The following is a 22,081-nucleotide window of genomic DNA, read 5'->3' as shown; positions in this document are numbered from 1 at the left end:
GTTTATTATTGCGCTTGTTGTTTTTAAAAGTTGTTTTAGGTCATGAAGGTGTGGAAAAAAATAACCCTTAGGTAAGAAATTTAAAGTTCTCTAATAAAAAAATACAGTTTTTGGTGAAAAAGTCACAGTAAAGAACATTTAGGATACTTCTGTGTGTGTTGGAGGTTGGGTTTGCTGCTCTTTCTATTTTCTGCTGCTTCTGTTCCCGCAGCTGCCGGCTGTCAATCAAACGTACTTTGGCAGAAGGTTATCAGGCGGAAGGACGAGCGCGCTCCGACATTTGACAACATGAAGACTGGACATGCTGCTGCTGCTGTGTTTCTCCTCTCGCTGCTCCTGCCTGGTCAGTGTCCATTTGTACCTTTAATCCTTTATTGCGGTCACCTCACCCTGGGAGGAGTCTGTCTGCCAACTTCCAAATCTGTCTCATTTGAATGAAATGTGCTGAATTAAATCCAGATTCACACATGATCTCATCCGATTTTGTAAATGTAAATGCAGCATAAAACATATGACGTTTTCAGACATTTCTAAGTAGTTTGCTGTTGTGTAAATAATGTTTTTTTAATTTTGCCTATCGTACACAATCATTTGTTTTTAAGTTAAAAGTAAAGTACCAATGATTGTCACACACACACTAAGTGTGGTGAAATTTGTCCTCCATTTGACGACCCATCCCCATGTTCACCCCCTGGGAGGTGAGGGGAGCAGTGGGCAGCAGCGGTGGCCGCGCCCGGGAATCATTTTTGGTGATTTAACCCCCAATTCCAACCCTTGATGCTGAGTGCCAAGCAGGGAGGTAATGGGTCCCATTTCTATAGTCTTTGGTATGACTCGGCCGGGGTTTGAACTCACGACCTACCGATCTCAGGGCGGACACTAACCACTAGGCCACTGAGTAAGTTATGAAAGATTATAAAAGACAACAAGACAAAAGTTGTTTTTTTTTTTGCAATTTACATGTAAAAGTCGTCTCGTTCTAGGCAGCTAGCAATGCAGTTAATGGGAGCAATCCATTTTATCTCTAAATAATTTAAAAAATGCATTCAAAAACTGTCAACAATACATCATTTACATTCTGTAAAGGGACAAGCGGTAAAAAATGGATGGATGTAACCTGTATAATAACCAAACTGTAGCAATAAGAGCGAACACGGAGGAACTAATTTTTCTAGCGTAGTAACTAGAAATGTCCGATAATGGCTTTTTTGCCGATATCCGATATTCCGATGTTGTCCAACTCTTATTACAGATTCCGATATCAACCGATACCGATATATACAGTCGTGGAATTAACACATTATTATGCCTAATTTTGGTGTGATGCCCCGCTAATAATATATTTAGATATTTTTTGTAATTATACTATATAATCTTAGCATTCCAGTTAGCGAGCTATTAGCGGCCGATACTGTATTCTTTGAATGTCTTAGTATTGCATGCACAATAACAAGGTACATTTTGGATCAGTTTAATTTAAAACAAAATTGTATACAAGATATATAAGCAGGGGGTCCCTGCTCTATCTCCATTAGTTTGGGGGTCCTTGGCCTGCAAAACATTGAAGACCCCTAAGCTACAGGAGTACCGTTAGAGGTGGTAATCTTTGGGCACCTTATGATTTGATTACGATTTGTTTAAACATAGATTATTGACGCATCTTTAATTGATGTATGTAATTGAGTGGCCTTGTGGTTAGAGTGTCCGCCCTGAAATCGGTAGGTTGTGAGTTCAAAACCCGGCGGAGTCATACCAAAGACTATAAAAATGGGACCCGTTACCTCCCTGCTTGGCACTCAGCATCAAAGGTTGGAATTGGGAGTTAAATCACCAAAAATGATTCCCGGGCGCGGCCACCGCTGCTGCCCACTGCTCCCCTCACCTCCCAGGGGGTGATCAAGGGTGATGGGTCAAATGCAGAGAATAATTTCGCCACACCTAGTGTGTGTGTGACAATCATTGGTACTTTAACTTTGTATATTGATGCAGTTTCACTCAATAAGCATCCATCACTTGCAACTTTTAAAAACAATGCATTTATAACGAGAAACAGTTGAATTAATTCCCATCACATTTATTAAATTAATGGAAATGTGTGCAAATTTGGAACATAAGTGCCCTTAAATAAAGTAGCTGGTTGGATCTACCGGCGAGGCCAGCCAAATGTAGAACTGTCTGCATGACTTTATTAACAATCAATAAATGATCGATTATAGTCGTTCACTAATCGATTTTACAATCCCTCATGTCCGAATTGCCATGCGTCTAAAAATCGATTATTTCCCCCACCCCTAAATACTATAATTGCATAAATCACATTACAAAAAGGAAAGGACTTAAAGAGGTGCCTTGAGGAACGCGTCAGTTATTTAAATCACAAGTTCGGAGCCCAAAATGTCAACGCAAGGATCAGCAAATGGGTTTACAGTAGAGATGTCCGATAATGGCTTTTTTGCCGATATCCGATATTCCGATGTCGTCCAACTCTTAATTACCGATCCCGATATCAACCGATACCGATATATACGGTCGTGGAATTAACACATTATTATGCCTAATTTTGTTGTGATGCCCCGCTGGATGCATTAAACAATGTAACAAGGTTTTCCAAAATAAATCAACTCAAGTTATGGAAAGAAAATGCCAACATGGCACTGCCATATTTATTATTGAAATCACAAAGTGCATTATTTTTTTTAACATGCCTCAAAACAGCAGCTTGGAATTTGGGACATGCTCTCCCTGAGAGAGCGTGAGGAGGTTGAGGTGGGCGGGATTGAGGGTGGTGGGGTTGGGGGGTTCTGGGTATTTGTTCTGTTGTGTTTATGTTGTGTTACGGTGCGGATGTTCTCCCGAAATGTGTTTGTCATTCTTGTTTGGTGTGGGTTCACAGTGTGGCGCATATTTGTAACAGTGTTAAAGTTGTTTATACGGACACCCTCAGTGTGACCTGTATGGCTGTTGATCAAGTATGCCTTGCATTCACTTGTGTGTGTGAAAAGCAGTAGATATTATGTGATTGGGCCGACAGGCAAAGGCAGTGCCTTTAAGGTTTATTGGCGCTCTGTACTTCTCCCTACGTCCGTGTACACAGCGGCATTTTAAAAAGTCATAAATTTTACTTTTTGAAACCGATACTGATAATTTTGAAACCGATTCCGATACTACATTTTAAAGCATTTATCGGACAGCTCTAGTTTACAGTGGTCCCAGTTCCTCTATACAGGAGCACTCTGGTTCGTTTTTTAGGAATTTGCGGCAAGAATGTTTTGAACTGAACTTGATGTTGTCATTCCTGGGCTAGATTTGGCCCCCCGGCTACCAGTTGAATAGTCCAGTAGTAGATGTTCTCTCATGATGACTAGTATTCCAGGTATGTGTGCGTGTATGCTGGATTAAAGCCGTTCTGAAGTGGAGCAAACTTCTCGGCTGGGTGGACGCAGCTGTCTTGTGAAATTGGAGCTCGTGTGGGAGTCATGGCGGCCTTTTGTTTCTCGCACCGCTTTTAAAAGAGCTCAAAAAGATGCATGATGGGAAAGGAAGGTGTTGTTCTTTAGGGTGTTTTACGGCCTTCTTAACGTGTCAGGTTCAAACACTGATGACATCTATTAAACAGACAAGAAGCAAGGAATCATGCAGAGACAGAGTTAAATTTTGCTCAATGAGGAGAGACGTTTTGGGTTGTACTCTCGTTACAGAAACAACCTACGCTCTAAGGTAACAGTCCCACGTTCGCCTCTATTTATTTGGGAGGTCCCTGGTTACATCACTGAGGCTGCCTCTGAAGGAAGGGGGGTAATCTCAGCAGCCCCAGTTAGACACAATATATGACTATTCATGAAATGCAAATGTGCCTACACTTGTGATATCGCCCTGTCTCTGCTCTGTCTGCGTCACGGCACTCGATGTTCGCCCTTGGCAGTCAGCAGGCCGGTTCTGGACACAAACACTGATACGAGACGATGTCCCTTTGCACAGATAGAAAAGTATTGATAATAACTATAGCAACGGCCTTTAAGCATAAGAGTTGTGTGATAACTTACACATAATTATTCTAACACTTTTTGTACCCATTCTGCGCAGTGTGCTGGTGCAGGAACGAGGAGGAGCGCCTCATCAACTTCCTGTTCAAGGAGCGCGCCTACAACAAGGAGCTGCGTCCCGTGCAGAGGCAGCAGGACGCCGTGGACGTGTACCTCGCTCTCACCCTCTCCAACCTCATCTCCTTGGTAACCAGACAGATGTACGGTGGGTGGGTCGGCTCTCACGCTGCTTTCTCTTTACGTCTGTAGAAAGAAGTGGACGAGACGCTGCTCACCAACGTTTGGATCGACCATGTAAGTTCACCTTTAGGAAGCTTCTAGGACAGACCTGAGCAAAACACGGCCCACAGGCCACATGCTGCCCGTTATGATTTTCAATCCGGCCCGCCGGACATTCCACATAATTTTTTTAGACCTTTAGCATCAAAACTGTAGCCGCCATTATGATGCGCAGTGCTGTTTTTAAATGACCATAAGTCTTGAAATATAGAAAGTATTTCACTGGTTGAAATCTGCGCTTTTGAGTGTTATGCAAGTTATTACGGTAATCTACGTCAGTGGTTCTCAAATGGGGGTAGGCGTACCCCTGGGGGTACTTGAAGGTATGCCAAGGGGTACGTGAGATTTTTTTTAAATATTCTAAAAATAGCAACAATTCAAAAATCATTTATAAATATATTTATTGAATAATACTTCAACAAAATATGAATGTAAGTTCATAAACTGAACATCAAATCAAGTAGGCTATTCCATTCATTACCATAAACCCAGAGTTTCCCCCATGCCATGGTTTGTCTGTCAAAAAGAACTGTGAAAAGAAATGCAACAATGCAGTATTCAGTGTTGACAGCTAGATTTTTTGTGGACATGTTCCATAAATATTGATGTTAAAGATTTATTTTTTTGTGAAGAAATGTTTAGAATTAAGTTCATGAATCCAGATGGATCTCTATTACAATCCATAAAGAGGGCACTTTAAGTTGATGATTACTTCTATGTGTAGAAATCTTTATTTATAATTGAATCACTTGTTTATTTTTCAACAAGTTTTTAGTTGTTTTTATATCTTTTTTTCCAAATAGTTCAAGAAAGACCACTACAAATGAGCAATATTTTGCACTGTTGTACAATTTAATAAATCAGAAACTGATGACATAGTGCTGTATTTTACTTCTTTATCTCTTTTTTTCAACCAAAAATGCTTTGCTCTGATTAGGGGGTACTTGAATTAAAAAAATGTTCACAGGGGGTACATCACTGAAAAAAGGTTGAGAACCACTGCTCTACGTCACAGCAGCTCAGACCAGGAACAAAGCAGAGTGGGCGGGATTTGTTTTCAGAGCAGCCAGCCCCAAACGCGTGTTGTCAGAAACCGATGCGGAAGCAGATTTTTACGTGATAATTAGAGAGGTCCGATAATGGCTTTTTTGCCGATATCCGATATTCCGATATTGTCCACCTCTTAATTACCGATTCCGATATCAACCGATACCGATGCATACAGTCGTGGAATTAACACATTATTATGCCTAATTTTGTTGTGATGCCCCGCTGGATGCATTAAACAATGTAACAAGGTTTTCCAAAATAAATCAACTCAAGTTATGGAAAAAAATGCCAACATGGCACTGCCATATTTATTATTGAAGTCACAAAGTGCATTATTTTTTTGAACATGCCTCAAAGCAGCAGCTTGGAATTTGGGACATGCTCTCCCTGAGATAATCCTGATACCCACTACAACTATGGGAAATACTATACTTTGACTTTCACAAATTGCATTATTTTTTTTAAACATGCCTCAAAACAATAGCTACAAAAACAATGAATTGAATTGAATTATATTTATATAGCGCTTTTTCTCTAGTGACTCAAAGCGCTTTACATAGTGAAACCCAATATCTAAGCTACATTTAAACCAGTGTAGGTGGCACTGGGAGCAGGTGGGTAAAGTGTCTTGCCCAAGGACACAACGGCAGTGACTAGGATGGCGGGAGCGGGGATCGAACCTGGAACCCTCAAGTTGCTGACACGGCCACTCTACTAACCGAGCTATACCGCACACAGCTTCAGTCCAGAGTATACTAGAGTAATAAAGTAAACAATAACATAGTCCTCCTTTAGTGCAAGACTGCCCGGCATACTGTATAACAGGAAACTATAAACTGGGCTCAATCTGAACATCCGATATGGGTATCTACATCAACTATATGAATTGCCTGAGAAACTGGACAGGACAAAACATTTTTTTTTTAAATTACTTTTTGAAACCGATACCGATAATTTCCGATATTACATTTTAAAGCATTTATCGGCCGATAATATCGGCAGTCCGATATTATCGGACATCTCTAGTGATAATGCATCATATTGTAGGTGTTTATTACACTTTGCATTCATATTTTGCTGTTTGTTACATTTTTGTTGTGTTTTGCTTGAATGTAAAAGATGTCTATGGAGGAGCTGGTCTGAGAAGTAAAAGAGGAGCGATGTTCATATGCTGTTAATATTCAGTGTTTTATTGTTCATAGTTAATATTGTAAATCCCACTTTCTTTATTTTCATGTACATTTCGGGTGTCCCATTCAGTAAAAAACTGTAACACTGCATTCTGTTTTTTTGAGGTGGTCTGTCATAATTTTTTTTAAACTCTATCGGACATTGTGACTTTTGGTATTAGTGTTCCTGGAAAAAAGGCACCCAAACAGCAGATTTTTACAGCTAAATGTTTATATATCATTTATACACATATACACATTGCCCCCCCAGACACATTTTTTCTCTCAATGTGGCCCCCGAGTCAAAATATTTCCCAGCTCTGTTCTAGGACATCTCACACTTCTTGTTTACAAAGTCTTAGGGAGACAATGAGGGCGCTGCACGTCCTATTGTACATTCCTGAAGTGCCGCACATAAAATGTTTGATATTGGTCAAAACATCTCTACTGTGTTTGTGCCATTTTTCTTCTTCTGACAAATGCAACACATAATGTTTGAAATTTCTCCCACAACACCGTCTAGCACAAAGGTGTCCAAAGTGCGGGGACCATTTGCGGCCCACAACTAATTTTTTAACGGTTAGCTATACATTCTGAAAACACTATTATAAAAAACCATAAAAGAGAGAACAAGTGAAATGTAACAAGAAAAAGTTGCAATGTTGACTAATAACACAACGCTGCCAGGCAGGCTGTTTTTATTTTTATTTAAACATCATTGCTCAAAAAAACCTAATGACTCAAAATCGATGTTATGAATTATTGACCTACTGAAGGCTTCAATTACTTCACTTTTTTTTCTGTAACAAAAAAGGCATAAAACAAACACCAAAAAAAAGAATACAAACTTAAAATAGACCGGTAGATCTGAAGTTGATCTAAGCAATAAAAGTTAAAAAATTATGTATTTTACACTCTTGTGAGTTCAGCCCTTTTGATAAATATAATGATAAATGTGTTATACTTGTATAGCGCTTTTCTACCTTCAAGGTACTCAAAGCGCTTTGACAGTATTTCCACATTCACCCACACATTCACACACTGATGGTGGGAGCTGCCATGCAAGGCGCTAACCAGCACCCATCAGGAGCAAGGGGGAAGTGTCTTGCCCAAGGACACAACGGACGTGACTAGGATGGTAGAAGCTGGGGATTGAACCCCAGTAACCAGCAACCCTCCGATTGCTGGCACGGCCACTCTACCAACTTCGCCACGCCGTCCAATAAGTCATATTTTGGTTAATTTAATAGTTAAAACAAATGTAAATAATGGATGCCATATTCCAATATATGACTCATTATCTAAACTAAATGAATTTTTTTCTACTGATATCATCTCCATAGCTTGTGTGTACCAGTCAGTATGAGTTGGACTATCAACATTTATCCATTTTTTTTTTTATATTACCCTTTTTGTTATTATGCATGTTGAAAGAAATGCATTTTTACTCTTTGATGACACGTTTATTTAATTTGAACTTTTTCTTTTATTTTTTTTAAAATAAATGGTCCTAAGTAGTCACGTACAAATTTGTGTGAATTATGCAAAATTATTACAATTTGGTCCCCATGAACCATATGAACTATTTTTCCCCAGGGTCCCCAGTAAGAATGATCAGCACATTACTTCATCAATCCAGAGATTTAAAGACATGTACGAGCTAACTGGGCAGTGGCCATTTTACCTAATTTTTTTTTATGCCTCCACAACCTGTAGAAAGGGTGGTCCCCACAAGTGATGATCAAAAACTTGGTCCCCATTCCAAATGATAACCAGTATGTGTGTGTGTGTGTGTGTGTGTGTGTGTGTGTGTGTGTGTGTGTGTGTCCTGTTTTTTTTTTTACTTTTATTGCTTAAATCTCTAGATCAACTTCAGATCTACCTGTCAATTTTAAGTTTGATTAATGCCTTTTTTGTCACAGAAAAAAAAAGTGACCTAATTGAAGCCTTCAGTAGGTCAATAATTTCAAACACAACTGGCTTTTGGATCCCTAAGAATTTTCATGGGATTTTTTTTTTTTTTAAACAGTCCTTGCTCAAAAATAATAATGAAACAAACCAGTTGTGTTTGAAATTATTGACCTACTGAAGGCTTCAATTAGATCACTTTTTTTTTCTGTGACAAAAAAGGCATTAAACAAACTTAAAATTAACAGGTAGATCTGAAGTTGATCTAGAGATTTAAGCAATAAAAGTAAAAAAAACATTTATTTTTACACTTATGAGTGCAGCCCTTTTGGATCCCTAGATTTTTTGAGGGATTTTTATTTTTTTTTCAACGGTCCATGCTCAAAAATAATATTGACTCAAAAATCAATGTTATGAATTATTGACCTATTGAAGGCTTCAATTACTTCACATCAAGTATTACACTTTGAGGTATTTCTTTCATAAAATATTGCATATTTTGTGTGTTTTCCATAAAAAGCAAAGTTTTCTGTGACAAAAAAGGCATAAAACAAACAAAAAATAGATTAAAAACTTAAAATTAACAAGTAGATCTGAAGTTGATCTAGAGATTTAAGCAATGAAAGTAAAAAAAAATATTTATTTTTAAACTTTTATGAGTGCAGTCCTTTTGGATCCCTAAGATTTTTTGTGTGATTTTTTTTTTTTCAACGGTCCATGCTCAAAAATAATATTGACTCAAAAATCTATGTTATGAATTATTGACCTATTGAAGGCTTCAATTACTTCACATCAAATATTCCACTTTGAGGTATTTATTTGATAAAATATTGCGTATTTTGTGTGTTCTGTGACAGAAAAGGCATAAAACAAACAAAAAATAGAATAAAAAATTTTAATTGACAGGCAAATCTGAAGTTGATCTTTTAAAAAAAAGCAACAAAAGTAAAAAAAAATTGTATTATTTATTTTTACACTTTTATGAGTGGAGCCCTTTTGGATCCCGATGATTTTTTGTAGGACTTTTTTGCTAAAAAAATAATAATGAACCAAATTGATGTGTTTTAAATTGACATATTGAAGGCTCCCATTATTTCGCATCAAATATTTCACTTTGAATTTTCTTGGGGGGCAGCATATGTTGCGTATGTTGTGTTTTTGCCACACAAAAAAACGTTTTTCTTGAACAAAAAGGGCATAAAACATGTATTTCTTTTAACTTTATATCGACAGAGAGAGCTGAAGTCATACTTGCCAACCTTGAGACCTCCAATATCGGGAGGTGGGGGTTGGGGGCGTGGTTATTTACAGCTAGAATTCACCAACTCGAGTATTTCATATATATATGAAATACTTGACTTTCAGTGAATTCTAGCTATATATATATATATATATATATATATATATATATATATATATATATATATATATATATATATATATTTATTTTATTTACATAGAAAGAAAATAAAATGCTTGAATTTCAGTGTTCCGGTGGCTAGCCATTAGATGGCAGTATTGTCCTGTTTAACTTCTCTGTTCATGATGAGTATATCATTTCGGCCGCCATGTCTGTAATTTCCTCGTTCTTCTGCTTCGTCTCCTTGTTGTGTGCGCAGTTGTGCACTCTATAAAAGCCCTATATGTTATGACGTCTTTGGGCAGGCAAGCTGTTTATATTGTGGGAAAGCGGACGTGAGAACAGGCTGTCCCCACTCAGTCTCAGGTCCGCATTGAGCTGGAGGGGGCGTGGCCTCCAGCTCCGGCTGAATACCGGGAGTTTGTCGGGAGAAAATCTCTGCCGGGAGGTTGTCGGGAGAGGCGCTGAATACCGGGATTCTCCCGCTAAAAACGGGAGGGTTGGCAAGTATGGCTGAAGTTGATCTACAGATTTTAGCGTATACATTTTTTTTAATAAGACATATTTTAAACATTTTATGACTGAAACTCGACTGGGACCAAACTTGAGGGGAGCCCTAAAGGTTAAAAAAATAAATTTTGTACCGGTATTGTTTTTCAAAAAAAATTAAAAATATCAAAATGGCCCCTGCATGCTTTGAGTGTTCAGTGTGTGGCCCTCAGTGTAGAATTTGAGCAAGACTGGTTGGTAAACATTCAGGCTGAACTAGTTTACAGTGGCACCTAACTACTATAAGAGTAAATAATTTGACTTATGAATGCATATTTGTATGCTAGTGTGTCCTCCAACCCGTAGGGGGCGCCACTAATGTCATTTACGTGTGTTAGACATGGACAGACTACCGGCTGACGTGGAACGAGACCGAGTTTGACGGTATTAACATGCTCCGCCTCCCGTCCAGCATGGTGTGGCTTCCAGAGATCGTGCTGGAAAACAAGTGAGCGTCTTTGTTTCTGGAAATGATCTATTCATGACCCCGACTAAGCGACTCCTCACCTCCCCCAAGCAACGACGCCCAGTTCCAGGTGGCCTACTACAGCAACGTGCTGGTGGACAGCAGCGGTCTGTGCTACTGGTTGCCTCCCGCCATCTTCCGCTCCTCCTGCTCCATCAATGTCAACTACTTCCCCTTCGACTGGCAGAACTGCACGCTCAAGTTCACGTAAGTTGCCATATCTACTGGTACCAGCAGGGGGCGCTTGTCTACATAGCCCAGAATTGTGTTGTCGAACCGTCGCAGCTCGCTCACTTACAACGCCAAGGAGATCAAAATGCTCCTGAAGGAGGAGGGCGACGATACGAGCAAGTGGACAGTGGAGTGGATCATCATCGACCCCGCTGGTTGGACAGGTGAGCGTCTCGCCCTTTGTTTCACGCCGGCTGCTAAAGACGCCACTTCCTTGTCCGCAGAGAACGGCGAGTGGGAGGTGATCCACCGTCCGGCAAAGAGGAACACCTACAGGCACATTCCCATGGAGAGCAACAAGCACCAGGACATCACCTTCTACCTGATCATCAAGCGCAAACCTCTCTTCTACATCGTCAACATCATCATCCCCTGCGTGCTCATCTCCTTCCTCGCCTCACTCGTCTACTACCTGCCTGCCGACAGTCAGTGCTTCCTCTTCCTATTCATCTCTAATCCAAAAAATATATGTTTCCTCGCTGCGGTCTGTATCGGCTACAGCGGTATTCAATAATCAATCAATCAATCAATCAATGTTTACTTATATACGGTAGCCCTAAATCACAAGTGTCTCAAAGGGCTGCACAAGCCACAACGACATCCTCAGCTCAGATCCCACATCAGGGCAAGAAAAAACTCAACCCAATGAGAAGACCATGAGAAACCTTGGAGAGGACCGCAGATGTGGGTACCCCCTTCCCCCTGGGCGACCGGTGCAATGGACGAGTGGATCTAGCATAATATTGTGAAAGTCCAGTCCATAGTGGATCTAACATAATAGTAAGAGTCCAGTCCATAGTGGGGGCCAGCAGGAGATCATTTTGAGTGTAGACAGGTCAGCAGCGCAGAGACGTCCCCAACCGATGCACAGATGAGTGGTCCACCCTGGGTCCCGATTTTGGACAGCTAACGCGTCATCTGTGCCCCCCCCTCTCCACGAAGGAGAGGGGGGGCAGAGCAGAAAAGAAACGTCAGAACAACTGGCCTAAAAAGGGGGGTCTATTTAAAGGCTGTATACAAATGAGTTTTAAGATGGGACTTAAATGCTTCTACTGAGGTGAATTAGCCTGTTCACCTGTGGGATGTTCCAAATAAGTGTTTGATGAGCATTCCTCAACTTTCTCTGTCATTTTTGCCACTTGTGCCAGCTTTTTTGAAACATGTTGCAGGCATCAAATTCCAAATGAGCTAATATTTGTAAAAAATAACAAAGTTTTCCAGTTCGAACGTTAAGTATCTTGTCTTTGCAGTCTATTCAATTGAATGCGAACATACTAATCAAATATCCTCTATATAAGAGAGCTATTAAAGGCCTACTGAAATGTTTTTTTTTATTTAAACGGGAATAGCAGATCCATTCTATGTGTCATACTTGATCATTTCGCGATATTGCCATATTTTTGCTGAAAGGATTTAGTAGAGAAAATCGACGATAAAGTTCGCAACTTTTGCTCGCTGATAAAAAAAAAAACCTTGCCCCTACCGGAAGTAGCGTGACGTCACAAGCGGTAGTGCTGCTCACAATTCCCCGTTGTTTACAATGGAGCGAGAGATATTAGGAGCGAGAAAGTGACGATTACCCCATTAATTTGAGCGAGGATGAACGATTCGTGGATGAGGCACGTTAGAGTGAAGAACTAGAGGCAGTGATGGACGTATCTTTTTTCGCTCTGACCGTAACTTAGGTACAAGCTGGCTCATTGGATTCCACACTCTCTCCTTTTTCTATTGTGGATCACGGATTTGTATTTTAAACCACCTCGGATACTATATCCTCTTGAAAATGAGAGTCGAGCACGCGAAATGGACATTCAGAGTGACTTTTATCTCCACGACAATACATCGGTGACACACTTAGCTACTGAGCTAACGTGATAGCATCGTTCTCAAATGCAGATAGAAACAAAAGAAATAAACCCCTCACTGGAAGGATATACAGAAGATCAACAATACTATTAAACCATGCACATGTAACTACACGGTTACATCAACAGCCGTGCTCACCTGCGTTCCAGCGATCGGCGGCGCAACGAAAGACTTCACCCATCATCGACGAAGCTCTTAGCATGAGCTGACGTGATAGCATCTGTCTCAAATGCAGATAGAAACAAAATAAATAAATCCCTGACTGGAAGGATAGACAGAAGATCAACAATACTACTATCAGGAGACACCGAACCAAACACTGGACATGTAAATACACGGTTAATGTGTATTCGACGCCTGTCGAAGCCTAGCAATGCTGTTGCTAACGACGCTAACTTAACAACGGGACCTCGTCAGAGCTATGATAAAAACATTAGCGCTCCACCTACGCCAGCCAGCCCTCCTCAGCTCATCAACACCCGTGCTCACCTGCGTTCCAGCGTTTGACGATGCGGTCGGCGGCCCGGAGACGTAGGAAGTCAAGGTGAGTTTGCCGCTAGCGCGTCTTCTATCCAAGTCAAAGTCCTCCTTGTTGTGTTGCTACAGCCAGCCGCATACACCGATCCCACCTACAACGTTCTTCTTTGCAGCCTCCATTGTTCATTAAACAAATTGCAAAAGATTCACCAACACAGATGTCCAGAATACTGTGGAATTTTGGCGAAGAAAACAGAGCTCTGTGTATTGTGTCCAATATGGTCCAAACACTTCCGTGGATCTCTCGACGTCACGCGCATACGTCATCCAAAGGCGGTTTGAACCGGAAGTTTCGCGGGAAATTCAAAATTGCACTTTATAAGTTAACCCGGCCGTATTGGCATGTGTTGCAACGTTAAGATTTCATCATTGATATATAAACTATCAGACTGCGTGGTCGGTAGTAGTGGCTTTCAGTAGGCCTTTAAGTTCAACGGTTTGTTTGGAGTACCGCTCCCTAAAAGGTGAAGGTGTGTTCAGGTGGCGAGAAGATGACCTTGTCCATCTCGGTGCTGCTCGCTCAGTCTGTCTTCCTGCTGCTGATCTCTCAAAGGCTGCCGGAAACTTCCATGTCTGTTCCGCTTATCGTCAAGTCAGTAACTACCACACACACGCACACACGTGGACGTTTTTCTAAAGCTTGGTGTGTCTCAGGTATCTGATGTTCATCATGGTGCTCGTGACGGTGGTGGTGTTAAACTGCGTGGTGGTCCTCAACCTGCACTTCAGGACCCCGAGTACTCATGTCATGTCTGAGTGGACCAAGAGGGTAACACACACACACAATCATTCTTGTATTTGTTACCTTCTTGAGACCTCTGAAAAAGGCCTACCTCTTTAGGACCACCCTTTCCAGATATATAAAGATTTTTATTTACAACATTCATAATACATACATACTATGCAAATATAAAAAAGGTAAGCTTTTAGTTAATTTTGTCAATATAATATTGGACTGCCGATATTATCGGCCAATAAATGCTTTAAAATGTAATTTCGGAAATGATCGGTATCGGTTTCAAAAAGTAAAACTTATGACTTTTTAAAACGCCGCTGTACGGAGTGGTACACGGACGTAGGGAGAAGTACAGAGCGCCAATAAACCTTAAAGGCACTGCCTTTGCGTGCCGGCCCAATCACATTATACCGATGGCTTTTCACACACACAAGTGAATGCAAACCATACTTGGTCAACAGCCATACAGATCACACTGAGGGTGGACGTATAAACAACTTTAACACTGTTACAAATATGCGCCACACTGTGAACCCACACCAAACAAGAATGACAAACACATTTTGGGAGAACATCCGCACCGTAACACAACAGAACAAATACCCAGAACCCCTTGCAGCACTAACTCTTCCGGGACACTACAATATACACCCCCCGCTACCCAAAACCCTGCCCCCCCAACCCCGCCCACCTCAACCTCCTCATGCTCTCTCAGGGAGAGCATATCCCAAATTCCAAGCTGCTGTTTTGAGGCATGTTAAAAAAAATAATGCACTTTGTGACTTCAATAATAAATATGACAGTGCCATGTTGGCATTTTTTTTCCATAACTTGAGTTTATTTATTTTGGAAAACCTTGTTACATTGTTTAATGCATCCAGCGGGGCATCACAACAAAATTAGGCATAATAATGTGTTAATTCCACAACTGTATATATCGGTATCGGTTGATATCGGAATCGGTAATTAAGAGTTGGACAATATCGGATATCGGCAAAAAAGCCATTATCGGACATCTCTAGTTTTAAATCTTCATTATTTACTTGAAGTTTTTACAGTATGTCTCTGTATACGTACATATTTATTTATTTATTTTTATTAATTTCATTACATTTCAATTTCTTACACACACTTGTTGTTACATATGTTTGCCAGAGGGGGAGCACTTCAAATTTTTACACACACTTGTTATTTCATATGTTGACTATAGAGTGGGAGCACTTTTAAAACCGACACAGTCAATTTGAAAAACCCCTCCTTTTTGGGACCAGCCTCATTTTGATAGATTTCACCACCAGGGGTGCACATGAGACATTCTCTATTAGATGCAATGGTTTCCCGTATTGGGACCATGATTTCGATCCGAACCTCATATGAAAGGTACTTTTCCTTGTTGATGTCTCAAGAAGGGTAGAAATACAAGAACACACACACACACACACAGATTTCACAAAGATAAAGACTAAACTATTTGCCCTGCATCACTGTTGCGCAGTTCTTCCTTGAGCGTCTGCCTCGCATCCTGCGTATGTCTCGCCCGGCGGAGGCGGAGCCTTACTGGGACGGGGCGTTGCCACGGCGGTCCAGCTCGGCGGGCTACATCGCCTCGGCCGAGGAGTACTACAGCGTCAAGTCTCGCAGCGACCTCATGTTCGAGAGGCAGTCGGTGAGACACGGCCTCACCGCCAGACCCACGCACGCCGCAGGTACGGCACGCACGCCCGAGTGCCCGAACATTGGTCGGTAGATTGGGAACAGTTGAACACCCTGACGCCTTTGCCAGTGAAAAAGCTGCAGGGGGACGGCGGCGTCACGGACCAGCTGTACGGGGAAATCAAGCCGGCGGTGGACGGAGCCAACTACATCATCAAGCACATGCGCAACAAGAACGACTACAACGAGGTGAGCGAGATGACATTTAAGTTGGCGACATCTTGTTTAAAAGCAGGAAGCTTTACGTCAATTTTGTTACAGAAAACTACCATTTTTGTATCACATTGGGAAAACAAAAACTGAAGATATATTTATAGATTATTACACTGATGTGCTTTGTCAGTTACAACACAAGGCTAAGATATTTTATTCAGATAGCTTAACTCAGTGGTTCTCTCAAACTCAGAACAAACTTGGCTCTCCAAGTACCGCCACAATGACCGACATTAAAGTACAGTAGCATAGTAGGCCTAAGTATTTAACAAGTATATCATATTTTGGGCACTGTAACACAGGGGTCACCAACGTGGTGCCCGCGGGCACCAGGTAGCCCGTAAGGACCAGATGAGTAGCCCGCTGGCCTGTTCTAAAAATAGCTCAAATAGCAGCACTTACCAGTGAGCTCCCTCTATTTTTTATATTTTATTTATTTACTAGCAAGCTGGTCTCGCTTTGCCCGACATTTTTAATTCTAAGAGAGACAAAACTCAAATAGAATTTGAAAATCCAAGAAAATATTTTAAAGACTTGGTCTTCACTTCATAATTTTTTTTACTTTGCTTCTTATAACTTTCAGAAAGACAATTTTAGAGAAAAAATACAACCTTAAAAATGATATTAGGATTTTTAAACACATATACATTTTTACCCTTAAATTCCTTCCTCTTCTTTCCTGACAATTTAAATCAATGTTCAAGTAAATTTATTTTTTTTATTGTAAAGAATAATAAATACATTTTAATTTAATTCTTCATTTTAGCTTCTGTTTTTTCGACGAAGAATATTTGTGAAATATTTCTTCAAACTTATTATGATTAAAATTCAAAAAAATTATTCTAGAAAATCTGTAGAATCAAATTTGAATCTTATTTCAAAGTCTTTTGAATTTCTTTTAAAATTTTTGTTCTGGAAAATCTAGAAGAAATAATGATTTGTCTTTGTTAGAAATATAGCTTGGTCCAATTTGTTATATATTCTAACAAAGTGTAGATGGGATTTTAACCTATTCAAAACATGTCATCAAAATTCTAAAAGTAATCTTAATCAGGAAAAATGACTAATGATGTTCCATAAATTCATTTTTTTAATTTTTTCAAAAAGATTCGAATTAGCTAGTTTTTCTCTTCTTTTTTTCGGTTGAATTTTGAATTTTAAAGAGTCGAAATTGAAGATACCGTATTTCCTTGAATAGCCGCAGGGGCGCTAATTAATTTAAAACCTCTTCTCACTCCTGCGGTTACCAAAACCATGCGGAATGAGCAAGCATGCTCTAATTATTTTAAAACCTCTTCTCACTCCGGCGCATACCTTATCATGAAAAACACATTTAATAAAAAAAACGTTATTATGATCTTACCTTTACTTGTAGATGGGTCCATGTGCAGCTGCTTCTGATCAAAGGCAGTCTTTCTCATCTTTCTTCAATTTTAAAAGTCTCTGGAGATATTCCTTTAATTATTACCTCCTGCTTCGATTGAAAGTCCAGTTTAGAAAACCGTTTTATTTTAGATATGTAATCCTCCATGTTAAAAGTGCAAGCAAACAATTGCTGCATGCTTGCTGCTTGTTGTTTTCTTCTGCAGTACCTGTCTCCTGCAGTACTGGTAGTCGCAAGAAGGATCACTAGCGCCCTCTACCACCTGGAGGCGGGAGTCATTTAATGACTCATATTTGACCCGGCGGAAGTGCCAAGCATGCGCTAATTATTTTGCGAAACGAGTTTGACCCGGCTGTAATTCTAGGCAGGCGAATACTATATTCCCGGCGCCAATTCAAGGAAATACGGTAAACTATGTTTAAAAATGTAATTGTCATTTTTTTTCGTGTTTTCTCCTCTTTTAAACCGTTCAATTAAATGTAAATATCATTAATTATTAATAATAACATAGAGTTAAAGGTAAATTGAGCAAATTGGCTATTTCTGGCAATTTATTTAAGTGTGTATCAAACTGGTAGCCCTTCGCATTAATCAGTACCCAAGAAGTAGCTCTTGGTTTCAAAAAGGTTGGTGACCCCTGCTGTAACATTACACACTGTTTGAACAGTAACACTGTGTTTGAATATAGGAAAATAAAACACTGTACTTTAATCAAGTAATTATTTGGCGAGCCATTAGATCAGGCCTGGGCAATTATTTTGCTTTGAGGGGCCAAATTTAGAGAAAAAAATGTGTCTGGAGGCCGGTGTATCTTTTTTTAGAAACACTTACCGGTATACGAAACCTCAGAATAATGTCTGAATGTTAAAAACGTTATGACAGACCACCTTAAAAAACGGAATGGAATTTTTAATTTTTTTACTGAATGAGACTCCCAGAATGTATATGAAAATAAAAAATGTGAGATTTACAATATTAACTATGAAGGATAAAACACTGAATATTGACAACATATGAACGTCACACCACCTCTCGATTGACATATTTTACAATCAAGCGAAACGCAACAAAAATGCAACAAACACAGCCAAATATGACCGCAAAGGGTAAAAAAAACCCACCTACAATCTGATACATCTGAGATATCACTAAGCTTTAGAACTTTGTTGTAAAAATCTCCTTCCGCGTCTGTCCCTGACACCCACATTTCAGGCTGACACTCTGCGGAAACGCTCCCCCACCCACACTGTTTGGTGCCTCGTCTGAGACTTAGATTACCATAGTAACTAATTAGATTACCATAGTAACTAGTATATCAAGCAAAAGCCAACCATTGAAATATTTGTAACTGTTTGGACACATGAATAAAAACAGATCAACGTCCGCAGGAGAAAGACAACTGGAGCGGCATCGCTCGCACGGTGGACCGACTCTGTCTCTTTCTGATCACCCCGGTGATGACCTTTGGCACCATCATCATCTTCCTCATGGGCCTTTACAACCACCCTCCGCCTTTGCCTTTCGCTGGAGATTCCTACAACTACAGAGAGGAAAACCCTCGTCTAATGTGACACACACACACACACACACACACACACACACACACACACACACACACACACACACACACACACACACACACACACACACGTATTCTCTTTTCTTTGACTTTTGTGTTGGCTTTTTTTCTGTAACGTGATGTGAATAATGAAATTAGATACATTTAATTAGAACGACAGGGCGTGCGTGTGCATTTGTTTTGTATTTTGGATGTGACTAATCACTACATGTGCCTAACCGGGACAAAAACAATTCTTGTGAATTCAGTAATTATATTATTGTTGATATATTATATGCTGTAATTATGTACCTGAACTAAACTGCAAATTGGACATGTGCTGTGCTTTGTAGGTGAGAAAAACAAGCGCTCCTTTTATCCTGTAAACTTCTCCCGAGCTCATTGTAAACGAACATGGCGTCAACTGTGCGGGACGTCCTCACTGTTTCAGGGGAAGACATTTTTCGTGCTGTTGGCACCAAATGTTCAGCAAACATTCTGCGAGGAAGGGGGAAAAAACATGAGGCTTAAACCCATCAAACCTTATCAGCCAGCATCGCTACGACTGCGTTTTGAGAAGCTAGTGCTGTTAGGTGTGCACAAACTACAGTTAACCCTAAATGTAAAAAATAATAGATGTACAGTACAAAGGTTGTGTGTATTGGTCTTTGGCAGCGGGAAGTTATCGACTTAAAAAGTGATGCTTCGGAGTGCATGAGAAAGTGGAAATAACATTTTACAGTAGAAGTACAGTGGAACCTCGACTTACGAACATTAAATTGTTTTTGAACAGGGTTTGTAAATTGAAAAGTTCGTATAGTGACGCAAATTTCTCCATAAAAAATATAAATATGAATAATGCGTTGCAGCTTTGACATAAGTTCATATTTTAGTGAAGGTTTGTACACGTTATACACAATATAAAGTTAAAAGTTAAAGTACAAATGATTGTCACACACACACTAGGTGTGGCGAAATTATTCTCTGCATTTGACCCATCCCCCTTGATCACCCCCTGGGAGGTGAGGGGAGCAGTGAGCAGCAGTGGTGGCCGCGCCCGGGAATCATTTCTGGTGATTTAACCCCCAATTCCAACCCTTGATGCTGAGTGCCAAGCAGGTCCCATTTTTATAGTCTTTGGTATGACTCGGCCGGGATTTTAACTCACAACCTACCGATCTCAGGGCGGACACTCTAACCACTAGGCCACTGAGTAAGTGTATAAATATAATATAAATACAATATAAAGTGCAATACAGTACTGTGTATCAAACAAACATAACAAAGGGGTGATAGATCAACTTTCTATTCAATAACAAGCCAAAAAAAACAAGCTCAACTGTGCGCAATGCGCAGACACTCAGAAGGCACTATGGCGCCCTCACAAACGATCACAAATCACAAAAATCCTTAACTTTACAATCATATTGTGACAATAATAAATATTTTAAAAAGTAAAATCAGGGAGTCAGGGAGGAGATAACTAGAAGAGAAGCAGCAGACAGGCAGTGTGGGCCGTGTGTGTGCCTTGAAAGAAGCTCCACTGAATGAGAAATAAGTCTGCAATGGCAATTTTTTTTTCCAGAAAAGTCCGGTCTTATCACAATTAGGGCTGCAACTAACGATTAATTTGATAATTGATTAATCTGTCGATTATTACTTCGATTAATCGATTAATAATCGGATAAAAGAGACAAACTACATTTCTATCCTATCCATTATTTTATTTAAAAAAAAAAAACGCAAACTGGCTCCATACTTATTTTGATTATTGTTTCCCAGCTGTTTGTAAATGTTGCAGTTTATAAATAAAGGTTTATTTAAAAAAAAAGTATATATATATAAAAAAAAATAACGAATCGATGACTAAATTAATCGGCAACTATTTTAATAACCGATTTTAATCGATTTAATCGATTAGTTGTTGCAGCCCTAATCACAATTAGAACTTGTTGTGGTACGAAGCCTGCTTCGATGATTCTTCCATACTTGTGAACGGCATTAATGTACTCCTCGCAAATAGTCTTTTTTTTTTAACTCTACAACCATTTCCTCCACCTTTCCACGCTGGTCTGTTGTCTTTTGGTCCTCATATTGAGTTATCTAAGTCAGTGTTTTTCAACCACTGTGTGCCGCGGCACACTAGTGTGGCGTGGGAGATGATGTCATTTCACCTATTTGGGTTAAAAATATTTTTTGCAAAGCAGTATTTATAATGGGCAAATAATGTGCCGTTGTTGAGTGTCTGTGCTGTCTAGAGCTCGGCAGAGTAACCGTGTAATACTCTTCCATATCAGTAGGTGGCAGCAGGTAGCTAATTGCTTTGTCGCAATCACAATATGCAGACGACAGCGGGAGGCAGCGTGCGGGTAAAAAGGTATCTAATGTTTAAACTGAAAAATAAACAAAAGGTGAATGCCCCTAAAAAAAGGCATTGAAGCTTAGGGAAGGCTATGCAGTACGGAACTACAACTGAACTGGCGACAAAGTGAAGAAAAACAGAATGCTGGACGACAGCAAAGACTTACAGCGTGTGGAGCAGACGGCATCCACAAAGTACATCCGTACATGACATGACGATCAACAATGTCCCCACAAAGAAGGATAAAAACAACTGAAATATTCTTGTTTGCTAAAACAAAGCAGGTGCGGTGAATAGCGCTTAAAGGAAGACATGAAACTGCTACAGGAAAATACCAACAAAACAGGAAAAGCCACCAAAATAGGAGCGCAAGACAAAAAGTAAAACACTACACACAGGAAAACAGCAAAAAACTCCAAATAAGTCAGGACGTGATGTGACAGGTGGTGACAGTACACCTACTTTGAGACAAGAGCTATAGTGATGCATGCTTGGTTATGCTTTAAAGCAGGGGTCCCCAAACTTTTTGACTCGGGGGCCGCATTGGGTTAAAAAAAATAAAAATAAAAAATAAAATATATATATATATATATATATATATATATATATATATATATATATATATATATATATATATATATATATATATATATATAT

General features: G+C 39.8%; 1 protein-coding gene across 1 annotated transcript; it reads left to right on the top strand.

Moving 5' to 3' along the window:
• The first annotated feature begins 150 nt into the window (after positions 1-150).
• chrnd (cholinergic receptor, nicotinic, delta (muscle)) lies at positions 151-21,967 on the top strand. The gene is made up of 12 exons (XM_062020734.1): positions 151-343; positions 4,084-4,229; positions 4,293-4,337; positions 10,697-10,806; positions 10,876-11,031; positions 11,110-11,219; positions 11,280-11,480; positions 13,939-14,050; positions 14,113-14,227; positions 15,690-15,900; positions 15,978-16,096; positions 18,893-21,967. Exons 1-12 carry the CDS (start codon positions 289-291, stop codon positions 19,073-19,075), a joined length of 1,563 nt encoding a protein of 520 aa, XP_061876718.1. The 5' UTR covers positions 151-288; the 3' UTR covers positions 19,076-21,967.
• The last annotated feature ends 114 nt before the right edge of the window (positions 21,968-22,081 follow it).

This window comes from Entelurus aequoreus, linkage group LG15 (assembly GCF_033978785.1).
Source record: "Entelurus aequoreus isolate RoL-2023_Sb linkage group LG15, RoL_Eaeq_v1.1, whole genome shotgun sequence".
NCBI classification, from domain to species: Eukaryota; Metazoa; Chordata; class Actinopteri; order Syngnathiformes; family Syngnathidae; genus Entelurus; species Entelurus aequoreus.
Note: the sequence above shows the minus strand (reverse complement) of the source record. Positions and strands in the feature narration are given on the sequence as shown.

What these genes read in the sequence shown, in the direction of transcription:
- chrnd (XM_062020734.1), top strand. Translation starts at nt 289, where the DNA reads ATGAAGACTGGACATGCTGCTGCTGCTGTGTTTCTCCTCTCGCTGCTC. An exon ending in CCAACGTTTGGATCGACCAT is followed by an intron (nt 4,338 to 10,696) that starts GTAAGTTCACCT and finishes TACGTGTGTTAG; the next exon opens with ACATGGACAGACTACCGGCT. An exon ending in TCTGTTCCGCTTATCGTCAA is followed by an intron (nt 14,051 to 14,112) that starts GTCAGTAACTAC and finishes GGTGTGTCTCAG; the next exon opens with GTATCTGATGTTCATCATGG.